Raw genomic sequence first — 22317 nt, 5'->3', positions numbered from 1 at the left:
AAGTGGAAAGTAGTATTTGATAGAAAAGTGGACATTTTCAGAAACTAAACCGATGAATGATAATTCAACTTAAGTTGGGGAGACCTACTGTTGTACTTATGTCCTTTGTGCCATAGGGCATGTCAAGATTTGAATGATACTTCATAAGTCAGGTGGAGGCATTTTATATTGATGAAACGTTTTCCTGGCATTACTGATGGTAACCACAGCTGGAGTACTTGGGTGATAACTACTGATAATCCTGCTTAGGGTGGTCATAGTGCAATCACTGTTTTACAGTTATAAAATTGGGTAGTAGCTCAGGAAGACTTTCTTTGAGCAGAAGTAGCTCTCACTACAGAAAAGGTTGGAGACCCCTGCTCTACAGCATAGGCTCTCCTTCAATGCCCAACTTTAGCTCACAATCCACCATGAGACTTTACCCTGTCACAGGCAAAGCCAAAGGATTTTAACCTGATTCATGCAAAGCCCAAAGACTTTTCCCCAACTCATGTAAAGCCCCAAGAGTCCTCTGCTAACTCGGGCAAAGCTCTGAGAGCTTGCCTTGACGCAGGCAGACACCCATCAGTTTATCCTTGTGCAGGCATAGCCTCAAGGCTTTCCCCAGGTGCATGCAAAGCCTCAAGAATTAGCAGGACACAGGCAAAGTCTCAAGACTTTACCCTAACACCAGCAAAGACTCAAGACTTTTTTTTTGTAACTTTATTTACCATTTTTAATTAACAACGTACATAAAGCCATAATGCTTAGACATGCAGGTACATTGCACGCCAGTTCAAAGAGAAACATGAACAGAAAAACAGGCACTTATAAGCTGAAACATTCCCTTATCTGTTATAGTTAGCTGGTATTTGAAATGTGTTTCATGATTCCCACTTTCCCAGTCTCATAACCCCGTTGACAGCACCGTGTAATTCATAGTCCCCAAAGCGTGTTTGCAATTTCGGACTGTGTGTTCTGGTTAATTCCCTGTCTTCCTCGACTAGGTGGCGTATCCGGTGTCCCTTGTACTTGAAGATACTCCCTAAGGGGTTGCGAAATATCCTTGGGTAGCGATGTGGGTGGTTGTAATTCTGCGTATAATTCGCTCATGGTGTCACAATATGTCATGCTCTTAAGCCAACTCTTCGCCTGGTGCCCCAGCGAAGTACAATTTCTCGCTTCACCAACATCATAGCAATGGCTATGAATCTACGTGTGCCTTTGTTTAACTGATCTACATAGCGCACCAATACTATTAAAGGGGAAGCTGCTAATTGTATCCCCAACATCTGTTGCACTAGTACGTATATTTCTTTCCAATAAGCGCTTATTATACTATAGGACCAGGTCATGTACAGGAATGTTGCTGCATGCAAATTACATTTAGGGAAGCGAGTAAAGGTAGAGCTCTGTATCCTGACCATTTGTTAGGGAGTGGCATAGGCCCTCCTAAGCATCTTAAATTGCAATAGTTTATGTCTGTGGTTGCATGAAACTAGTTTAATCTGTTTGCAACACGCTTCCCAGATGTCATCTGTGAGTGGTTGAGCTATATCAACTGCCTAAGCTTCCCTGACCTTATCGCCGCGCTGAGGCATTAGCGTTAGGTTGGCTTTGTATAATCTAGACGTTATGTGTTCTCCGCTGGTATCTGTGATTACTAATGTGAGTGGACTGAACTCCGACGGTTCTATTGGATAAGTTGATATCAAGCCTCTGAGTGCGCTCTGTAAACAGGACAGCACGAAGTGATCCATAAATGTGGCTGACGCGAATCGTGTGTCTCCGGTACGGGAAATTGCATGACCTCCAGGAAATAGATCTCCGATAGTTTCTAAACCCAGTCGAGATAGGGTGCGCTTGGTCACAGATTCTACCGTGGGGAGGAGCCAGGGGTTCGCTGCTAACGGTAGTACCGGAGAGAATAGGGTTGACCCTCCTGTTTTTGTGAGTAGTTTTTTCCATGCCCAGCACATAGTGGATAGTGGTTGGATATCGTGTGGGTATCGTGGGATCCCAATCGGGAGTATTGCATTTAGTGGTGTAGGGTCTGCTAACTCCCTCTCTGGTTTGGTGTGGGGTATGCGTGCATCAGGGTGAAACCAATGATATGCATATCCACTCTGTGCCACTAAAAAATAGAGCTGCATGTCTGGAACGCCAAATCCCCTCTCTCATACAGAAGTGTTAAAGTGTCCCAATTAACCTTAGGCTGTCGCACACCCCATACCAACTTTATGAGATGCGTACGGAGCTGCGAAAAGAATAGATTGGTCAGTGGGATGGGAATGTTATTGAATAAGTAGAGAAAGCGAGGTAGTACCACCATTTTTATAATGGCTATCCGTCCGCTACAGACAATGGCAACTTAACCCACTGTTCTACTTTGGTGTGTAAGCGGCTCAGTGCTGGGCCATAGTTTAAGCATAATACCTGCTCCCGGTCTCTATGTAAATAAATCCCCAAATATTTGGTTTACGCTGCTCACCACTGCACCGGAAATTCCCTGCATTTGCGATTTCTTATATCTGTCAAGGGGAACAGTTCTGATTTACCCCAGTTGATTTTAAGGCCGGACAATGTTCCAAAATGCTCTATTTCCATTAATAACGGTTGCAGATTGTCTTCAGGCTTCCGAACATATAGTGCCACATCGTCTGCATATAATGTCTCTAGTACAGGGCCATGTTTGAATTGGAGACCTCTGTGGAGATGGCCCTTCTGAAAGTTTCTTATTAGGGGGTCCATTGCAATTATAAAAAGTAAGGAGGACAGAGGACAGCCCTGTCGGGTACCTCTAGATACTCGGAATGGTTTTGTTATTGTACTATTGAATCGAATGCGGGCTGATGGGTCCGCATAGAGCAGTTTCATCAAATCCGTGAAGTTCTTTGGGATGCCCATCTTGGCAAGCACTGCATGCAGGAAGGGCCATTCCACAGAATCAAACGGCTTTTCCGCGTCCAAAAAGGCAGCGATTGCAGGCTTGGAGGGATTTATTCTATTAACTACTGAAAAAAAAGTCCTGAGATTAAGCGCAGTGGATCTGTGCCGTACGAACCCGGATTGGGCGGGCGCTATAATCTGTTCCATTAAAAACGATAATCTGGTCGCCATCATTTTGGCAAGGATTTTGTAGTCAAAATCCAGAAGCGATAATGGATGATACAATCCAGTCTCTTCAGGATCTTTACCAGGCTTAGGGAGCAACACTAAAACTGCCTCACTGAACGAAGGTGGATGAGTGCCGATGGCTAATGCTTCAGCATAGACTTCGAAAAGGTGTGGGACTTGAAGCATTTTGTAAATCTTGTAAAAAATACCAGGGAACCCGTCTAGCACTGGAGCTTTAGAACTGTCCATTGCTTCAATGGCCAGCTCTATTTCTTCGACCAAGTAAGGTTCGCTCAGAAACTTCCTGTGTGTATCAGGAAGCCATACCATGGAAATCTTGTCCAAGTACTCCCTAATCCCGGCCGCGCGGGCTTCTGACTTAGTAGTATAAAGGTCTGTATGGTACTCCAGAAGCATGTGTCCGATAGCGGTATTCCCCGCTATGATCTGCCCATCTTCATCGCGTAACTTAGTAATGTAATTCTGAGTGTAACGGGGTTTGAGTAGCCTCGCCAAGGTACTGCCAGGCAGTTCCCCTTCCCCGTGCCTGCGAGCTGTGGCATACTTTCCTAGATATAGCACTTCCCGGGCCGCCTCATCTGTGTATTCTGCCAAAAGCTCCGTTCTGCGGAGCATGTATTTTGCGCTATCTTGGTCATTCCCTGTCATGTTTTTCCAATCTAACAAGTGAAGGTCATGTTCGGGTCGAGCAAGCCGCCTCCTAAGGTCGTTCAATACTACGGTGTGCGTGGATATGCAGACCCCCCTCATGACTGCCTTGAAGGCCTCCCAGAGCATTGCCTGCGTTGTGACTGACCCAGCGAAATTAGCGAAATAATCCACTATTGTTGCGCGCAGATCTTCTTGGAATACTGGGTCTTTCAACGCCATGGAGGGAAATCTCCATTGCCTTTCAAAACCCCCTTCTGCGGGAAATTGTAAGGAAAGAGACACTGGGGAGTGATCAGATCGAGTACGCGGGAAAAGCCTAACATTGTTGACCCACGCTACAGTTGGCTTAGTGATCAGCCAATAGTCAAGTCTTGTCCATGTGTTATGTTGTTATGCGTAATGGGTGTATTCTTTATCTAAAGGATTAAGATATTTCCATGTATCTACCAAGTCATGATCCTGTCATATATCTTTCAAAACCTTGTGGGAGCGAGGTTTATTCGCCGGGGCTCTCGCTGTACTGTCTAAATGGGGATCCAAAAGAATGTTTAAATCTCCTCCTAACACTATGTCATATGTCACTAGTCTGTCTATGTGTGTCTGTAACTATTCATAAAAGGCAAAGTAGTCCGTGTTCAGAGCGTAAACATTAACCAGTGCAATTTTTTGGCCTGCAAGTGCTCCTGATACTATTATATAGCATCCGCCCGGGTCAGATAGCGTGTCTAAGTGTGTAAACGGCACTCTTCGATTAATCAATAGATCTACCCCTCGAGCATATGTACTGTAGTTGGAGAAGTATCGGTGGGTACCACAAGTGGACGCGAATTTGGACGGTGATGAAGGAGATAAATGTGTTTCTTGAAGATAAACTATGTCTGTCGCGTGCTGTCTCATGTACTGAAGAACCAGTCTGCATTTCTTAGGGCTATTCAAACAGCGGACATTCCATGCAGTGGGGTAATGTTAGCACTGTGCGTGTATCTACCTTGTGAGCCATAACGGGCCTTCTGTTTGTGTGTACCGTACGTGCTTTTCAAGAATATGACAACAAACTAACAGTTGCTATCGTAAACCTGCATTAAATGAATGGCAATTCAATTCTAAACCCCTCTCCCTCCCCCTCCCTCACTAGGTAGCTGTCTACCAGGTGATGCCCCAACATTAAGCCTCAAGACGTTAGATTGACTCAAGCAAAGCTCCAGAACATTAGCCTAATTCAGACAAAGCCATAATACTTTACTTGGATTCAGGCAAATCCCCAAGACCTTACCACATAATATGTAAAGTCATAAAATTTACCCAAGTTCATGCAGCTGCTTCACACATGTTCCTGGCTGAGGAAATGTCCAGGCACTTGACAAAACACTGTGAGAAATTGTAAAACTGTGCCCCAGCTCCCCCAAAGCCACTACTTTACCTGAGACCAACCCATTCAAGGACATCAGCCCCACTCTCATGGCTGTCACTGAAAATAACGTGATGTCACAGTAGCTGATAACAAATATTAAAGTGGGTGGGGAGGTCTCAATGAGGAATTTGGAGGCTACGTAAGCCTAACCACTGGAGCCCTTGACTACCCTGACCAGCTTCTTACACCCTTGCTTGTTTCTCCCATGTTGATTGTCTGATAATATTCAATTTCATCACTAGGTAAATATTTACTTATCATGCAAGACTGATGGTGTGTTGTTGGTGAATTACAAGTCGATAAGAGCGAGCAATCATTTCCAGCGAGGACTGGAGACGGTTAACAGGACAATGCAGAAAAAGCAAAGGCCACCCTTGAGATGGCCCCATTCCTGGTAAGTCTATGCTGGGAAGATGTTACTGAGGTGGGCCAGATCTCCTCTGTGGCCTATAGGGAATGCGGTACATGACTCTGCTTCTCAACTTGCCTTCGAGCATCATTACGATGCGAATAGCTTGCAGCATTCCGTCCAAGTAAGTAGATTATTTGTCTCAACCTAGGGAAACCCAATGCAAATCCTTGGGTGACAGAAGACAGTGGTGCCTTTTCCTGTGTGATGTTGGTTACTTGCACTAGGGTAAGCTATGCTGAATGAAGGCCAAGTTAGAACACCCTGTCAAAGGAAAGATAACTGCAGCCGGAACAAGTAACAAGACCCCCCTGACTATCCTGAGCAAGCAGCGGCATACTAAACATCAGCCTCCTGTTAGACATATAAACTAGCCGCATGTCCAGTCATTCATAGAGGATATGCAGGGCTCAATAATGAAACTGCTGCCGCTATTGATGTGAATAGCAATATTTTCATATCTAGAACAACAGGATTGAGCCAAGGACCCAAACTGGCAAAGCAAAACACTACATTTAGGAAGCTGTCTAAGTAAAGACTAAAATAGATGCTAAACTGGAAGCCAAAACAACCTGTAATGGTACCTCAGTGGGTTGCTGAAGACCTCAGAATAGTACATTGATTCTGATCCATGACCACCACCTGAATGATAGCCAAATGCCAAAAATCATTACCAGGTAGCAGAGCAAATCAGACTCTAACCAAGGTTCACGTTAGACTGAAGTTCAAGTGAACCAAGATCAGGGACATAATGATGCTATTGCTACTCTGAGAGCCCCCTTAATGGCTGAGACCCAGAGGGAAGTGTGACTACAAAAGTAAAAAATTCAAATAAATTACGAAAAGTTTAATCACATGCTCCCCCCTTCTGGACCTCTATAAGACCTAGATAAATGAAGGCTCGTGGTCTGAGGGTGAGTCTACTAATGCCAGATGCTAACCTAATCGAGGGTAACATTGTCGATGAAAAAGATATGAAAGAAGAAGGCAGCCTTCCAAATGAGACTCTTATGATGGGAATACCCGATGGATCATTTTGGTGATAACTAATTCTTCTAGCCATAGTATCCCTCTAACAACCTACCTTTAATTTTTAGAAGCCTGACTGGCCCAGATTTCTTCACCAGACAAACAAATGCAAACAAATGCACTCGTCGTACCTGTGCTTCTCGCACACACACGTTTTACTCCCTCGCATAACTTGTTTCCTCTCACATTGCTGCCATTGCCACTTAGATGCCCAAGGACAGCTAACCATTTTTGCTCAACTAACCAGTGTGGAACGAGTGTTGTGGTGCTGCTCCTGGTATTCACAATTTTCCATCTCCAATCTGGCTCTCCTGATGGCTCATTCTTTCTCCTCTTCCAAACATTTTGAGGTTGCATTGCAGCTATATTAGGTACTGAACAACCATCATAATATAAGACAACACAGCATGGCATATCAGAACATGTCTGTACTCCATCTAAGATCTCAGTGTTTATGGATGGGCTGCTCCACTCAAGCCCCACTGGGGACGAACTCTGTTGTATACAATCTGATTGTTGCCCATAAGGAAGAATTTTGGGCCACGTTGGTTAACATGAAACTGCGAGCCACAGAAGGCAAACACAGAAAAGGCACACACACAAATAAAAGTTTTGTTGATTTTTTTTAGGCAATTTTGCTCACATTTTCCAGCATGCCACAGTAAACAATCTGACCTAATCTTTCTAAGATGGGACCGCTACTCTCAATCACAACAGCGGCTCAATCACAATTGAATGGAAATTAGCTTTTATGGCAGTGGCAACTGATTAACCATTCAGAAATGAACTGCTAAGAAACAGAATAAAGTGGGAAAATATCCTGAGCAGCAAAATTGTTCCAATCAGAGCGACAGAAGGTATAATTGGCATGGGGCTTCATAAGATAAGTAGTAGGGGCAACTGTACTCTATTTACGTGCAGTTTTGACATATTAGGTTTCAAACTGTTTGCGTCACAGTAGGTGGGGGCTACCATGTACAGCGCTCTCAGAGGCTGCCCGGTTGCATCTTAAGCAGAAGGTGATCCCTTACAGTGGGTATGAGAGAAGTTAGGGGTACTAAATGGGTAGGAGAGGCAGGACTCAAAAAATCCACTCGCCCACTGGCACTGTTGAGCATGATTTAATCAGGACCAGCTATTTTTAGGGACTACTCGCCCTTTCTGGTGAGCTGAAAATCCTCTAACCTCAGTAACAGAACAAAAAGTAAATGAAGGAAGACAAACTGACTTTTGACCTCGGTCTCTGAAAGCCAGCAAATGTGACAAGACAACATTATTTAAAGGCATCATGAATGGGGCCCTGGTGGCAGAAAAGGCGACGTATGTATGCCGTGGATGCCCCAAAAAGTGGGAGCGAGTATTGGGAGCCTGGAACAAGTACAGGGGGAACATCTGTACTCTGCCTCTGACCGCGTCTGTTACAGACTCTGACTGAGGGAGGTGGGTGGTGGGTGAGAGGGGGCTGATTGTGACTTTCTACCAATTTTAATGTATTGATTGTATTGTTGCCATGACTACGTCAATGTGAGATGAGACGTGAGATGTTTATCACGCTGCAACTTGTAACCGCTTTTTACTGTTGTCCTGTCTTTAATAAAATGAGTTTTTAAAAAAGATTTAAAGGCACCTTTATTGCTCACAAATCTTGTTTTCTTGTCAAAACCTCGATCCTAGGGATCTGACTAGTTATGGACCCATTTCGCACCTCCCTCTACCGGCAAAAATGATTGAGAAGGCCTTGAATACGCAACTCAGCCTATTCCTTCAGATAAACAATATACTGGATCCAACACAATATGGCTTTAGAGCTGAACACAGCACAGAGCTGGCCTTGATCAAATCCACAGAGGAGGTAAGAGAGGCTTTGGACCTGGGAGGCGCTGCAATACCGATCATGTTGGATCTCTAAGCCGCCTTCGATACGGTTCATCATATGGTCTTGAAGGACCGTTTATCAGAAGGTGGGATACAAGGCACGGCCTAGAACCTCTTGAAATCCTTTCTTACGGACAGATCTCAAACGGTAGATTTGGACAAAGACAGGTCCAAGCCTTTCTCCCATCCTTGTAGGGTACCTCAGGGGTCCCCTTTTACTCCTACATTTTTTAATGTGTATGTGTTCCCACTGGTGGCCCTGATAAGATCATTCGGGTTCCAATTGACATATTATGCCATGACACGAAATAGTGCCGTCTCTCCAGTGTGGCCAAGAAGCTGAAACAGGATCAAGATGTCACGACTGCATGAAAGCCATCTCGGGGTGGATGTCCTCGAACTGCCTGAAACTTAACTCTGGAAAAACAGAGGTGTTTTGGTAATAATTTGAACCTCTGGTCGCCTGATTGGTAGCCAGAAGAATTGGGAATTTTCTCGGAACCTACTACGAAAGTGAAGAATTTGGGGGTCGTTGTGGATAACAGTCTCACTTTCGGGGTCAGATAAGTGGAGTTGTCTCTACATGTTTCTTTCTCCTCAGAATCCTGAGGAAAATTAAGTTCCTCCTTCCGGAAGAAAGCCTTAGGACTGCGGTCACAGCACTCATTAAATCACATCTGGATTACTGTAACAGTCTCTACTTTAACATCCAAAAGAGACATATAAACAGACTCCAAATCGTGCAAAATGCAGCAGCCAGGCTGTTGACGGGTACACCTAGGTTTGTCTCGGTCAAGAAGGAACTAAGACTCCTTCATTGGCTCCCAGTTAAACATCGGGCGCAATTTAAAGCCCTTTGTACGATTTACAAGGCTCTCAAGGGAGAAGGCCCTGACTATTTAAGACAACGGCTTCAATGGTATGTTCCTAGTAGAATCTTGCGCTCTATGATAGCAAAACAAGTGACTGTTTCCTTAGTAAAAAAAGCTAGCTACGGTGGCAGGAGTTTCATTACATGTGCCGCAAAGGCTTGGAACAATCTGCCATTCTACCTCAGAAATGCAACCAACCTCCTCCCCTTCAGGAAAGGGCTGAAAACCTGGTTATTTACGTTATAGCCACTCACTCAACAGTAACCATTTAGGCAAGTGCTCAGCACCAGGACACCTTAGGGCAGTGTTCTTCAATCTGTGGGGCGCGCCCCCCCAGGGGGGGCGCGCCACCATTCCAGGGGGGGCACGCACTCCACACGAAAATCTGATGGCTGATATTCAGCCGTAACGGAGGTTTTGAAAACAGCGGGATGGCAACCCTCACACCTTCAGCCCTTGATGAGCTGTTAAGAGGTGCTTGAAGGTGACTGAGAGGGAGGGGCTGCAGCTTCAGGCGCAGGTGCATCTATTCAGATGCAAACAGCCCTGAATGCGTCTCTGCAATTTAGAGGGGCCTCACACATTCCCTTTCTGCCCAGCCCCCCAAACATCCTAGAACCGGCCCTGATTACCCCGAGGCAGCACGTGGTTCTCTTCACAGAGCTTAATTACTGTCACTAAATTTTAAGCAAACCTCGGTTCTGCAAACACGCAGTCTATAATTGGAATAAAATAAAGAAATGGCACAATCGCACCCACACTGATTAAACAAAGTATGGAGGACAATCAGTTAAATCAGTTATCTTGGAGTATCTCCTTTAAGTACTGTACATCACAGTGGGGGATGGCAAAACTAACATTTTGGAAAGAGAGCCTGTCTTCTCGTTGTCTTGTCCAGGAGGGGGTGAGGAGCCCTCCCCCTCCCTGGAATACTTGAAAACTGCATGCCCACCCCTGCGCCCACCCTGGTGGGTCCTGTCCAAGTCCTGGAATGGCTCCTGCAGCGAGGGTGAAGTTCTTGATGGGCCTCTTCTCAAAAAGGCTCAGCTCAAAATTAATATGAAAAGGTGGGCGAGTGAGTAAGTGAAGGGATGGGTGGATGGCTGGATGAATTAGTGAAAGGGTGAATGGATGAATGAAAGATTGAATAGATGGAGAATGAGAGAGGATGGATGGATTGATGAGTGAGTGGAAGGATGGATTAGAGAAAAGGTAAATAGCTGAATGTATGGGTGGAAGGGTAGCTGGATGGGTAAAAGGGTGGATGGATTGGTAAAAGGGTGATGGATGAGTGAAAGGATGGATGAGTGAAAGGATGGATGAGTGAAATGATGGATGAGTGAAAAGGTGGATGATGAGTGAGTGGGTGGATGGATGAGTGAAATGTTGGATGGATTGATGAATTGATAAGTGCAAGGGTGAATGGATGGAAGGATGAGTGAAAGGGTGGATGTAAGGATGGATGAGTGAGTGAAAGGGAGGGTAGATGGACAAAAGGATGAATAGATGAGTGAAAGGATAGATGGATGAGACAAAGGATGGATGAGTGATAGGGTCAATGGATGGATTAATGAGTGGATGAGTAGATGGATGGGTGGGTGGATGGATGGATGGAAGGAAGGATGGCTAAGTGAAAGGGTCGATGGAGAGGGAAAGGGAGGATGGATGGATGACTGAAAGGGTGGATGGGTGGAAGGATGAGTGACTGGGTGGATGGATGAGTAAGTGAAAGGATGGCTGGATGGGTGAAAGGGTAAATGGCTGGATGGATGAGTGAATGGATGGGTAGAAGAGTGAATGGATGAGTGTACAGATGGATAGGGTGAAAGGGTGGATGGATGGATGATGGATGAGTGAAAGGATGGATGAAGGAATGGTTGAGTGAAATGATAGATGGAAGGATACGTGATGGATAGGTTTGCAAATGGTTGAATATGTTTGGATTTGGCTGGGCTTACTTATATACTATGGCGTGACCTCCTCTGATGTGTCTGTAAAACGTACCTATTGTCCTGAAGTTTTGTCCTGAATTTTGACCTTCTGTCCTGAATTTGTGTCCTGAATTTTGACCCTTTGTCCTGAATTTTTACACTCACCGTTGGCAGTAGCAAAAATCCATCCACAGATTGACCGTCTCTGTGGTGAAAAACAGGCACACCCGTCACATTAATGTTGGTGGTGTTATTATCAATCAGTCATGTGTAAAACAAAGCATCCTAGTAAAAACAATTTGCACACATTTTATCTTGGAACATTTTGTTTGTTTTGAGCTGTGTAATAAGCCTGTCATTAACCACACCCACTCACAAATCTACAGTTCACTAAACTCCCATTGCGTTGAACATTATTTGCCGGATATGGCCCGGGATATGCGGGTGGCAGTCAATTATGTAGTGTACAAGATTCCAGAAATTTCTGTCAGGTGGAGGGGGGGCCCGACATTTAAAAAAATTAAGTTGGGGGGGGCTCAACCTACAAAAGTTTGAAGACCTCTGCCTTAGGGTAACAGTCGCGCTTTAGAAGTTATATTAACATAACATAATATAACATAACATTTGCTCAGCTTTCAGAGACAGAGGTCAAAAATCAGTTTGTCGTCCTGCGTTTATTATTCTTTCTGTGACTGAAGTTAGAGGAGTTTGTAAAGTGAACTGTGCAAAGCTTGTGAAATGAAAGGATGTAAGATGACAGGCTTTTTTCTAACAAAACACTGAAATAGCGAAGTGAACTGTTCTAACATTGCAAATATATTTCATTAGTTATGGAAACACATTTTTGTAATTCTGGGATGAAAAAAACATGTTTATAGGATCAAAACAAATTTAGAACACTTTACTTGGTGAAGGGCAAATTTTAAATATTTTTGCTGAAACCCAATTTTCAAACATTGTTTATGCGCTATTATCAGGAAACATACAAGTTAGTGGGAAGGTTTTGTGGCCATTTCAATGGAAAATATGCTATCTGTAAATGACTGCACTACCAAATCATGGTTTAGTAATATATTTATGAAATGTGAGTTTTTAAACATGAACCGGGAATTATTACTGCTCCTGCCCAGATGACAATGCTATTAGTGAACTAAGAGGCAAGCCAGGGATCATGTGTACCCTATATATGGGCTCGATTCTTGTTATACATGGAGCACACATTTAGTCTAGTAAATAAAACATTGTTTTGTACAGCACAAATAGTGAACTTGCATATTTGAAGGTGCCCTTATGAGGTAATAAAGAAAAAGGCAGCCCCATAAAACTAAACATTTGCATAGGATCACACAATTTGAGACCAGTTCATGGGTCAAGTACATAACAATTAGGTTGAGTATATTATTCAAGTTACTAGACCCGGAGGTCTAGTAACATTTTTATGATTTTTTGAAGCCCCGAGAGGGATTCGTTTGAAACAGCTGAAGGAGTGGCCAAGAAGATAATGATGGAGCAGTATCAAGTTTTGGGTCTGAGAAATGGTATTTCTAAATTAGTGCAAAAATAAAGTGGTCCCCTGAGAAAGATGGGAGGCACTGCAGGCTTCTAGATCATAGTAGAAGACAATCTATAACTCAAAGTGAAAGGTTTACTTACTTGCACATTTTTGAATTACTCAAATTGCTATCTGATGCCACAGAAACAGATACAGCTACAGTTTAGCCACTGAAACATGGCTTAATGGAAAATCTGCCAGTGTGGATGCTATATGAACAAAACTGCAAAGACCTATTATGGTCACATTACCTCATATTTGATATTTGCAAGGGGTGGTCCTGGCTCATTCATCACATGATATCATTGTATTGGAATTGAACTTTGACATTACCTCAAAACTTGATGTTTGACTCATTCATTACATAGTGTGATGGAATTGAGATTGGAAAAATCAGTTCCTCAGCTTTTCGGATAGTTCACAGTAACAGGTAACTAAACAATGCCTTTTCAAATATCTGCACCTAATTTAAGCTGAAAGATTTAGGTCTGGATAAGACTATGTTGGAATTGCACAATTTGCGTCAGCAACTGATGCTCCAAATATTGAAAGTTTCAATGACCATTTTATAAACCTGCACTGGAAGATTAGGCAATGGAGGCCGGCAGCTTGATTGGGAACAGAAATATCCTGTGGTATGTTGAGTAAGTCTTGTCCTACTGCACAAAGTATAGTTTGTAGCAATTAAAAAAATGGCAATCCAGTCCTTGAGCTTCATTTAATTATATGAAAATTGCTACAAGTCTTTTCAGGTGCAAGCTGTTTGGGGGTCTCAGAAGCGGAGGATATCTACACTTTCTGCAGGATCAACATTAGATACCTAATGGAACAACATTTTCTAAAATGTTGAGGAAATTCCTTAAGTACCATTTCCTGAGATTACATTACTTCATCATCCCATTCCTTTTTCCAGTCCTTACACAGTGGACGTTAGCTACCTTCCACCACCAGGCACTCCTGTACCCAATCCTCTTCCTAGAAACATCTTTAGCATCTCCAACGTAGGTATTTCTGTATCAGCTACCCAGAAGACATCCTGTTTCTCTGTCTGTCTTCAATGCAGGTAGTCCATTATCCTGGGCTCAGTGTTACTTTATGGCTGACTTGGAGCTTCAATTTTGTCTAGGTCACCAATCGATATGCTAATTATTTTTTCCTCAGTGTCTGTACAGCTTGGACTAGTGTTTTAATGGGGATAATCAAGAAAAAATAAATAGCTACAGTGAATGCTCATGGAATACAGCAATGCACCGAGGGGGAGGAGGAGGAAGAGAAGTGGTGGTGAAAAAATAATAAAACGCATTGAATTTCCCAATGGGTATTGGTTACACTGGGAGTACGTTTTCTGAATGGTGATTGGGTAACGAAGTCTCTCTTCTCATCGAATGAGACTTTTTAAGACCTTTAATTGAGTGTTGTCCCTGGTCATAATAAGGTCAATAGAAGGTTAAAGAGCTGCAGAAAGACAACACCTGTCTCTCATCAGCTATTCTGATGAGTATGAGGGGAGAACCATTAGAAGCCGATCCAGACATGCATTTTCTCCAGTGCATAATCTTTATGAGGAATCTGATTTTCTATTAGATGTAATGTTTAGTGGACGTGGATCATACATAGCCTATCTGGTTTTAGGGTTAAACCTATAATAACTGATAAAACCCCACCGAAAGGAAAATAGCCATCAACACTATATAAACACTGAAAAAACACCTTTGCAACCACAAACTAAGTGCCATTCAAAGAAAGGAAAAGATAAGTGAAAGAATCATTTTTATTTCTTCCTGAAGGGGACAATACAATGTAACTTTGTTATACAAGGTAGCCTCAAGAAAGACTGGGCTAACATTACTCTGCTTGAGTTTAGTTGTTTAGAGATGTCACTAAAACATTGTTTCTTTTTCTTTCTGCTTTTTTTCAGTTTTGTGGTCTTTGGTCGAAATATGCAGTGTTTAGATGCATGTTTTAGGTCTTATTTAGTTATTTTATAAACTGTAGAGAATCAGGAAATATCAAAATCATATTTGATATTTTGGCTACATTTGATTTCACTGATAGGTAATTTGGCTGGTTTCATAAGAATAGTTCCTAATAGTATCATCAGATTTACACACACAGAGAGAATGGGTGAAATCCTTTGATGCATCAGTCCCCTTTTCTAGTGAGTCAGTATTGATTGTAAGTGAATTGGCAAACAACCCAGGCTTTAAACATTCAATGCAATATATAGTAACAGGTATATGTGAAAATAATGTTGTCACCAAGCATCTGAGATAGTGGTGAAAACATGACACTAGGTGTTTGGTAAACATGGAATGCAGTCTCACATGGAATGCTGCTGAAAAAAGTTTTGTACCAAGTTCAATAAAGGTTGGAGTGATATTGTTTGTATTTGCAGTAATTCAGCTATGTATATGAAAAAGTTGTATGTTGGCCTGTCAAAATCAATACCTGAGCTGAAGTGCTTCCCTGAAAGAGATCCTTGTCATTTGCTAGATGGTATGCTGAAAGCATCTTTACAATCTTCAGAGATAATGAAGAATGCTATTGACTTTGTAGTCCATTCTCGTGCAGTAAAAATATATTTGGACCTCATATACCCTGTGCACACGCTATCTATACACATGCACTATCAGTGGAGAAGGCAAGTAATAATTAAAATTAAAATACAATTCCATAAACACCGGAAAAACACTGTTTCTGTTGTTTTTAATGGCACGAAAATGTGTAACCACTGATAACCACTGTTTTTTAAGGTACTGAAAAAAATGAAAAAACCCCACCAGAATTTACCAAAAATAGAAACTGAAAACAGGAAAGCCTAATCATACAATAGTGAAGGCTCTTGCACTTCTACAGCAAAATGGAAACATGAACATCATCATGTTTTAGAGGAAGCAAAGGATTCAGAGTCTAGTTCTTCAGAAGTAGGTCCTTCCAACCATGACAAATATGTTTGTCTTGAAGAACTTGACCCATTTTGGATCATCTGAGAGAAGATTTGATGATACCAGGAGTAAACATAGCTCTTGGTATTTGCCCTCAATGTGACAAACCTTGTGGCTTAGCCCCCTCTTTACATGATAAAATAAAGGTAATTGTTTTGCACAAAAAGAGTAATATGGAGCATTTAACTATTCACAGCTGCATGCAATAGATGTACACCATTAAAGATGTGGATAACGTTTTGTAGCATTCCCTTAAGACAGGCTAGATGCTGGTAATAATCTGACATTAACGGCAAGAACATATGTAGCATATACAGCACAATCACTGGTCAAAGATTTTGAGTTCCTGGCAGGAGCTTTGCAAGTTGGGGAGGGCTGTTCTGATCTTGTGGGTCAAATAGAAAAGCAGGCATATTTCTTTTCTGATATTGCCTATGATGATCTTAGAATGTCTGCTTTGGAATTTGGTGCTTAACAAGTCGCTAGAAGATGAGTGGATGTGATATTGGAAAGTTGATACTACAGATAAGGCAACCCTACTGTAGATCCCTTTTTTAGGCATTAAACTTAATGGTGACCAGCTTAAGCAGATGATTGCAAAAGCCTTCATGTACAGAAAAAAATGTTCAGCTTTATAAGGGAAATTCAACAGTTTGTTCCTTCAATGGAGGGTGGAGTTGAGTAAGCAATCTTCTTGTTCATCCAATACATCCAGAAGAACACATTTCAAGTCTTTACCCACTCAAGGTTCTCAGAGTAGTACACTGATTCTGAAGTCCATGAAAATCACATAAAGGACAGACCAATGGCAAAAGTCACTTCAGGTAGCAGAGCAAATCAGACTTTAACCAAAGTTCATGTTAGGCTGAAGTCCAAGTGAACAAAGACCAGGAACACCCTGCTCAGAGAGCCCCCTTAAATCGCTGAGACCCACAGGAAAGGGTGATTATAAAAATACAACTCATGAAAAGTTTCAGCAACAGCTCCCCCCCTGGACGTTTATTAGGCCCAGATAAAGAAGGCTTGTGAGCTGAGGGTGAGTATATTAATGCCAGATGCAAACCAAGTGGAGAGGAAAATTATCGATGAAAAAGGCATGAAAGAAGAGGCATCCCTCCAACTAAGACTCTTATGACGGTAATACCCCTTGGATCATATTGCTAATAACCAATTCTTCTAGCGCTAGCATCCTTCTAACGAACTACCTCTAAATTTTATAACCCAATACAGAGGAGAAAATCAACACAGTCCAACCATCTTCTAGACAGACCACACAAAAATAATTCTGACTACTCGGCTGCAGTGGAGTATGCAAATCCAGTTAGCGGAGGTATCCACAACTTTTTGACCGCATGGTAAACTGATGTTTCAGATCGTTGGATCTTGGATATTATTTGAGACTAAGCTTTAGATTTTGTCACTGTGCCTCCAGAGCAGGGATGCATGCCTAAAGAGATTACAAGAAACATATACAGGGCACATACTTTCTCTTAATGCATCACTACATTGCTTCAGAAGAAAACAGTGACCCAGTTCCAGAGGAAGAACAAGGAGAAGAAATCCTTTTTATCCTATTTCTATTAGAGATAGTAATCAAAGGGTATCATAAAGAACTGCCTATAAAGTGTGGTAATACTTTTTTTTAACAATCTGTCTTGAAGTGTGAGGTTCAGACCCAAATACTTAGTCCACCCAACCAAATTTCTGGAGACTCTCAGTCTGCTAGATGCATATCTCAAAATTCAGATGAATCAGAATTATTAGAAAGTTCTAAGATTTGTAGTGGAAGATTAATATTTCCCAATTTGTGCCCACCTGTTTATTTTCAAATCAGATACGAGTTTATTAACCAAAGTGATGGCTACGCTGCTGGCCCTGCTATATCGGATGGACATTCTCTTACATCCTTTCATGGATAGGTTGAGATACATTCTGCTTCAAGGGGTCAGGCAGTGGAGGGCATGAAGAGAGCCATACCAGGTATTGAGGGCATCAACGAGTAGCTCTCTTGGTGGCTGGAAATTCAACACCAATTCTCCCACAATTATCATGTCAGATGAAAATGGTCTTGGCTGGGGTGCAACTCTAGAATGCTACAGGGCCCATGGGCATGCAGGAAAAGAGATCTTCTTCAAATTAGAAGGAACTAGAGACCATTTGTTTGGTTTTGTTGGAAAATGAAACTGCTGTGTGCTGGAAAGTGGTACTAGTCATAACACCTCAAAGTCCTATACCAACCGGCAGGAGAACTCACTTTCAGGCACTGGCAAAGATAACAGATTACATTTTTCGTGGGTATAGAAGATTTTGATTTCCCTAACTCCCTCCTCAAGGGAGTTAAACACTCTTTCCTGGAGGTGTCCTAATCTGAGAGAGTTTTTGACATATTTGTGTTCAGTTTGGGAACTTCTTTTGTCCCTAAGGCAGTATCTGCTTTTCATATGCAGTAAGAATTGACTCTGTCCGAGTTCTGTCTGATACCTACCTCTGAAGAAATGTTACTTCATTTCTTGGATACCAAAAGGTGGAAGTGGACAAGGCTTAAATTGGTGGATTGGGTCAGAATAGATTTCTATAGCAATAGCCAACTGCAGATTACTAATCACACTGACATGGGAAGATGCAAACTGAAAATTCAGAAATTCAAGTAATGCATTTATTAACAGTCATTACCTTGGGAGAACAATATACTGGGCATACTAAGGAGAGAGGAACATGAACTGTGGTTTGTGTTTACATCCGCCAACACAGTTTCCGTAAAAATAATAATCCATTTTATCAGGGAATAAGTAAGACTTCATCAATTTTTATTGCTACCTGCCCTAATTTCTATTTTAGTATCGCTGTATATTTAAACATGTCTGGTCACATATTGAACTAGTATTCCGTAATAATTTGTTTTGTTACTTATGCCTCTGCTGCCCAACATAAAAAGACAATAGTGAGTGGTGGATTATAGATTGGCTCTAGAAAAGTCTCACACATATAGCAGTGAATGGGGAAAGTAAAAAAACAGGATAAAGAGTTTCAGCGGGGAGGCAGGTAGAAGGACAATAGGGGCAAATGTCAAAAAGCATCTGTACACAAGAAAACCAACAATTACATTTGAGATATTTTTGCCTTGTGAAATGTGTGAATGAATACTTAATACACTAAAATTATATAGTTGAGAATGTGTGTCAAAGATTTGCACTGAGAACGCCAAAACTGCAGTGCCAGAGCAGCAACAGCTCTGAAACCATGCCATGTAAAAGCGTTCCCCCTAAGATCATATCAAGAAGTGGATAAGTTCAAGACTTCATGACACGACAGAGTAAGCTGCATGTCATAACACAGGCACAGAACAATACCTTACCATATCACAAGTACAGCTCTAAGGTCTTGATAAAACTGATCCACACTGCACACTTATAAATGGGATAAAGTACCCCCTGCCGTACATGATAAAGATATTGCAAGTCACCAAAGAGTTCCATAACCATATAAAGGAACGAGGCTGAATGCCAAGTTCCTTTATAAGGTTATGGCACTCCGAGGTGACTTGCAATATCTTCATCAGGTATGGCAGGGGATACTTTATCCCATATAATACATGGCCAGACTAACATCTTACCCACAAACCACTTAAAAACTTGGTGCATAGCTCTTTCATTTGAAAAAGAGAGCATGTTTGCAAACATGAAGAATAAAAATAGAACGTTTAGTGCAAAATTAAACACATCAAAAACATGTTAGATATTTGTTGAAAAAAATAAAAAAAGTTCAATACAATTCAGTTTTTAAAAAAAAGTTACAGTAGTTCGCAATGTGTAGAAGCATTCAGAAAGATTCAAACGTTTTTGTAATGGTATAAGGAATTCCAAAAATAAACATATTCTCTCTGCTAGTCAATGAAAGCCAGAAAAATAGAGCAGAAGAAAGAAAAGCAACGTCTCATTTTCATTGCTTTAAACAGCTGCTTCTATTATGCTCCGTGACCTGACCTGCCTTTCACCCCAGCTGCTGGCTGTGGCAGGAGACATTCTGACACCAGATCTTGACTGTAATAACTTATAATAGTCGAGTTCAGATGTCTTTCCTTAATAATCGGCAACTGGGTTCAATGAAAACATTCAGACATATATATAGCTTCTTGGTACAGTACCTTGTAATTGAGCACCAGAAACTTCATCTCTTCCAACAGCTGCAGAATCCAGCGGTCTTTCTTGATCTTTTCCAGTCCCTCACTTCCAGTTTTTAGGAATGGGTTGGTGACACCCCACAGGATCCCAACCAGGACCATGCATACAATCTCTACTGGAAGAGAAAAACAAAATATTACTTATCACCCCGTTAAAAATTCCTGAACATGTTCTTGTATTGCTGGACACCATAAACTAATCAAATAGCCATCAGTTCACTCATGAGTTTTTTCTAGTCCAAGAATCCAGGAACAGATTGTCCTGTTGCCTCTAACACAGGAAGGAGACTGACAAAGAATGGACAGACTTTCCAATTGTCTCTTGCATTTCATTTGTAAAACAATTGGATTCTTCTGACAAGACAGATTTTTGAATAATTCCCTTTAAAAATTTTAGAGATGTGCTGGTTGAAAGTCTATTAGTAGATTTAGTATCTCAACAATGCTGACAATTGGAAGGATAACCCTAAAAGATGATGGACGAAATGCTGAATATTGTCAACATTTACCCCCTGTCAATGATCTAGGTTTAATCCATACTTTTTGTTCACTTGACCACCCCAATTTGGACCCAGTCGTATGCAAATCAGTCTTGACCCTGGTCCCCAATGGAACAGTCCCGCCTAAACCACCAGGCCAGGTCCTCCCTGGACCACAAAACAAGCATGATGGGACTGGTTTTGGGGTATCACCCCTCATCAACCAGGTTAGCTTGACTCCAGTGGTCCAAACTTGAATGGTACTTTTCACCAAATTTAAATTAACAAACACTGGATCACGACCGAGACATAAGGGTGGAGGTGGGGGTTAAGGAAGTATATTGGAAACATGCAAGAGGAAGAATCCAGAGACTGGTAAACAAGATCACACAAAGCTTGCTGCAACAGAGACGAGATCTGGGCCTTAGAAACTGAGACAATACGGGAACACAGTAACACTGGAACCAAACACACAGGGCCGGGAAGACTAGTGTTCAGCATCTCAGGGAAAATAGAATACCCAAGAGAGCTAGACAGTGCACCATGGTTGGAATATTAGTAGACTAATGACTGATAGCAGCTTGTGCTGCTTTTCAACCTCCAAATGCAAAAACTGATGGACAGAATTCTGAACAATGTTAAACATTCCTCTCCAGTACAGACATTGGGGCCTAAATCTATATTTTTTGTGTATGCTCATCATCCCATTCCAGTTTGTTCCCAGTCATATGCAAATCAGTCTTGACCCTGCTCCCCATGGGAATAGTCCAGCCTGATCTGCCAGGCCAGGTCCTCCCTGGACTGAAAACAAGCACCCTATGACCGGTTTCAGGGTATCACCCAGACTAGATTGAATCCAGTGGCATGGAGGGCACGGGACACACGTCTGGGCATACCCGTCCTACTCGGTGTGACAAATGCAAAAAGAACAATTGATGGACGGAATGATAAACAATGTCAAACATTCACCCCAGTACAGAGATCTGGGCAACAATTCATCAGGTTTTCTCTCACCATGCCATTCCAGTTTGTTCCCAGCCATATGCAAATCAGTCTTGACCGTGCTCCCCATGGTAACAGTCCAGCCCGAATTGCCAGGCCAGATTCTCCCTGGATCAGAAACAAGCATCCTGGGGCCAGTGTCGGGGTATCACCTTTCATCAGCCAGGTGAGCTTGACTTCAGTAGCATGGAGAGCACGGGACCCACGTCTCGGCATACCCATCCCACTCGGGGTGAGGAACAGGGTCAAGACTGATTTGCATATGGCTGCGTCCAAACCGGGGTGGTATAATGAGCAAAAGAACAATGGATTTAACCCATATCTCTTGACTGGGGGTGAACGTTTGATTTATTCAGCATTCCGTCCATCATTTGTTGCCGCAGCCTTTTAACCTCCAGCAGAGCTTGTAGTCATCAGAAGCACTCTGACTGGAATCAGAGCAGCTTCTAAAGGGTCTACCAATACTAGAAAGACTACATGCTATAAAGGTGTTATGAAAAACGTTCCTTTTTTATTTAGATCTCCTTAGCAGTCCCTGTCGACTCCTCGCTGCCAACTTGCAAGATAAGGGAATAGCCCCACTTGGCATTCCTGCAAAAGCATGGAAATCCTTTGGTAGTAACAGTGGCTCCTCAAAGAAAGTATTTTACGTCTCTTCAAAGGGGGCATCGTTGTAATTTTGGAATAGGAGGCATGACTAACTGAATAAATCACTCTTCAGGTCCCCAAGCAAATGTGGACTGTATTTTTCAAAATTACCCAAGAAGAGTGTTTCAAAAATCTTGTATCTTCGAGGAACAAGACTTATGGAAAAGAAGGAACTGTGTTTTTAATTTTCTCTTGAGTTGCTACCTAGTTCTGCTT

At 42.2% G+C, this 22317-nt stretch overlaps 1 protein-coding gene across 6 annotated transcripts in view; it reads right to left on the bottom strand.

The window, feature by feature from the left end:
* The window catches only part of TMEM234 (transmembrane protein 234), a 107533-nt gene that overhangs the window by 40304 nt on the left and 44912 nt on the right, over positions 1-22317 (bottom strand). For 4 of the 6 annotated variants that reach the window (XM_085648418.1, XM_085648423.1, XM_085648422.1 and 1 more), the window contains exon 2: positions 19937-20088. In XM_085648418.1, coding sequence (XP_085504544.1) covers positions 19937-20088 — 152 coding nt within the window. The remainder of the gene's footprint in view (positions 1-19936; positions 20089-22317) is intronic. The other 2 variants (XM_085648419.1, XM_085648421.1) reach the window with 1 other exon arrangement.

The sequence above is a fragment of the Triturus cristatus genome, chromosome 3_2 (genome assembly GCF_964204655.1).
Source record: "Triturus cristatus chromosome 3_2, aTriCri1.1, whole genome shotgun sequence".
Lineage (NCBI taxonomy): Eukaryota > Metazoa > Chordata > Amphibia > Caudata > Salamandridae > Triturus > Triturus cristatus.
Note: the sequence above shows the minus strand (reverse complement) of the source record. Positions and strands in the feature narration are given on the sequence as shown.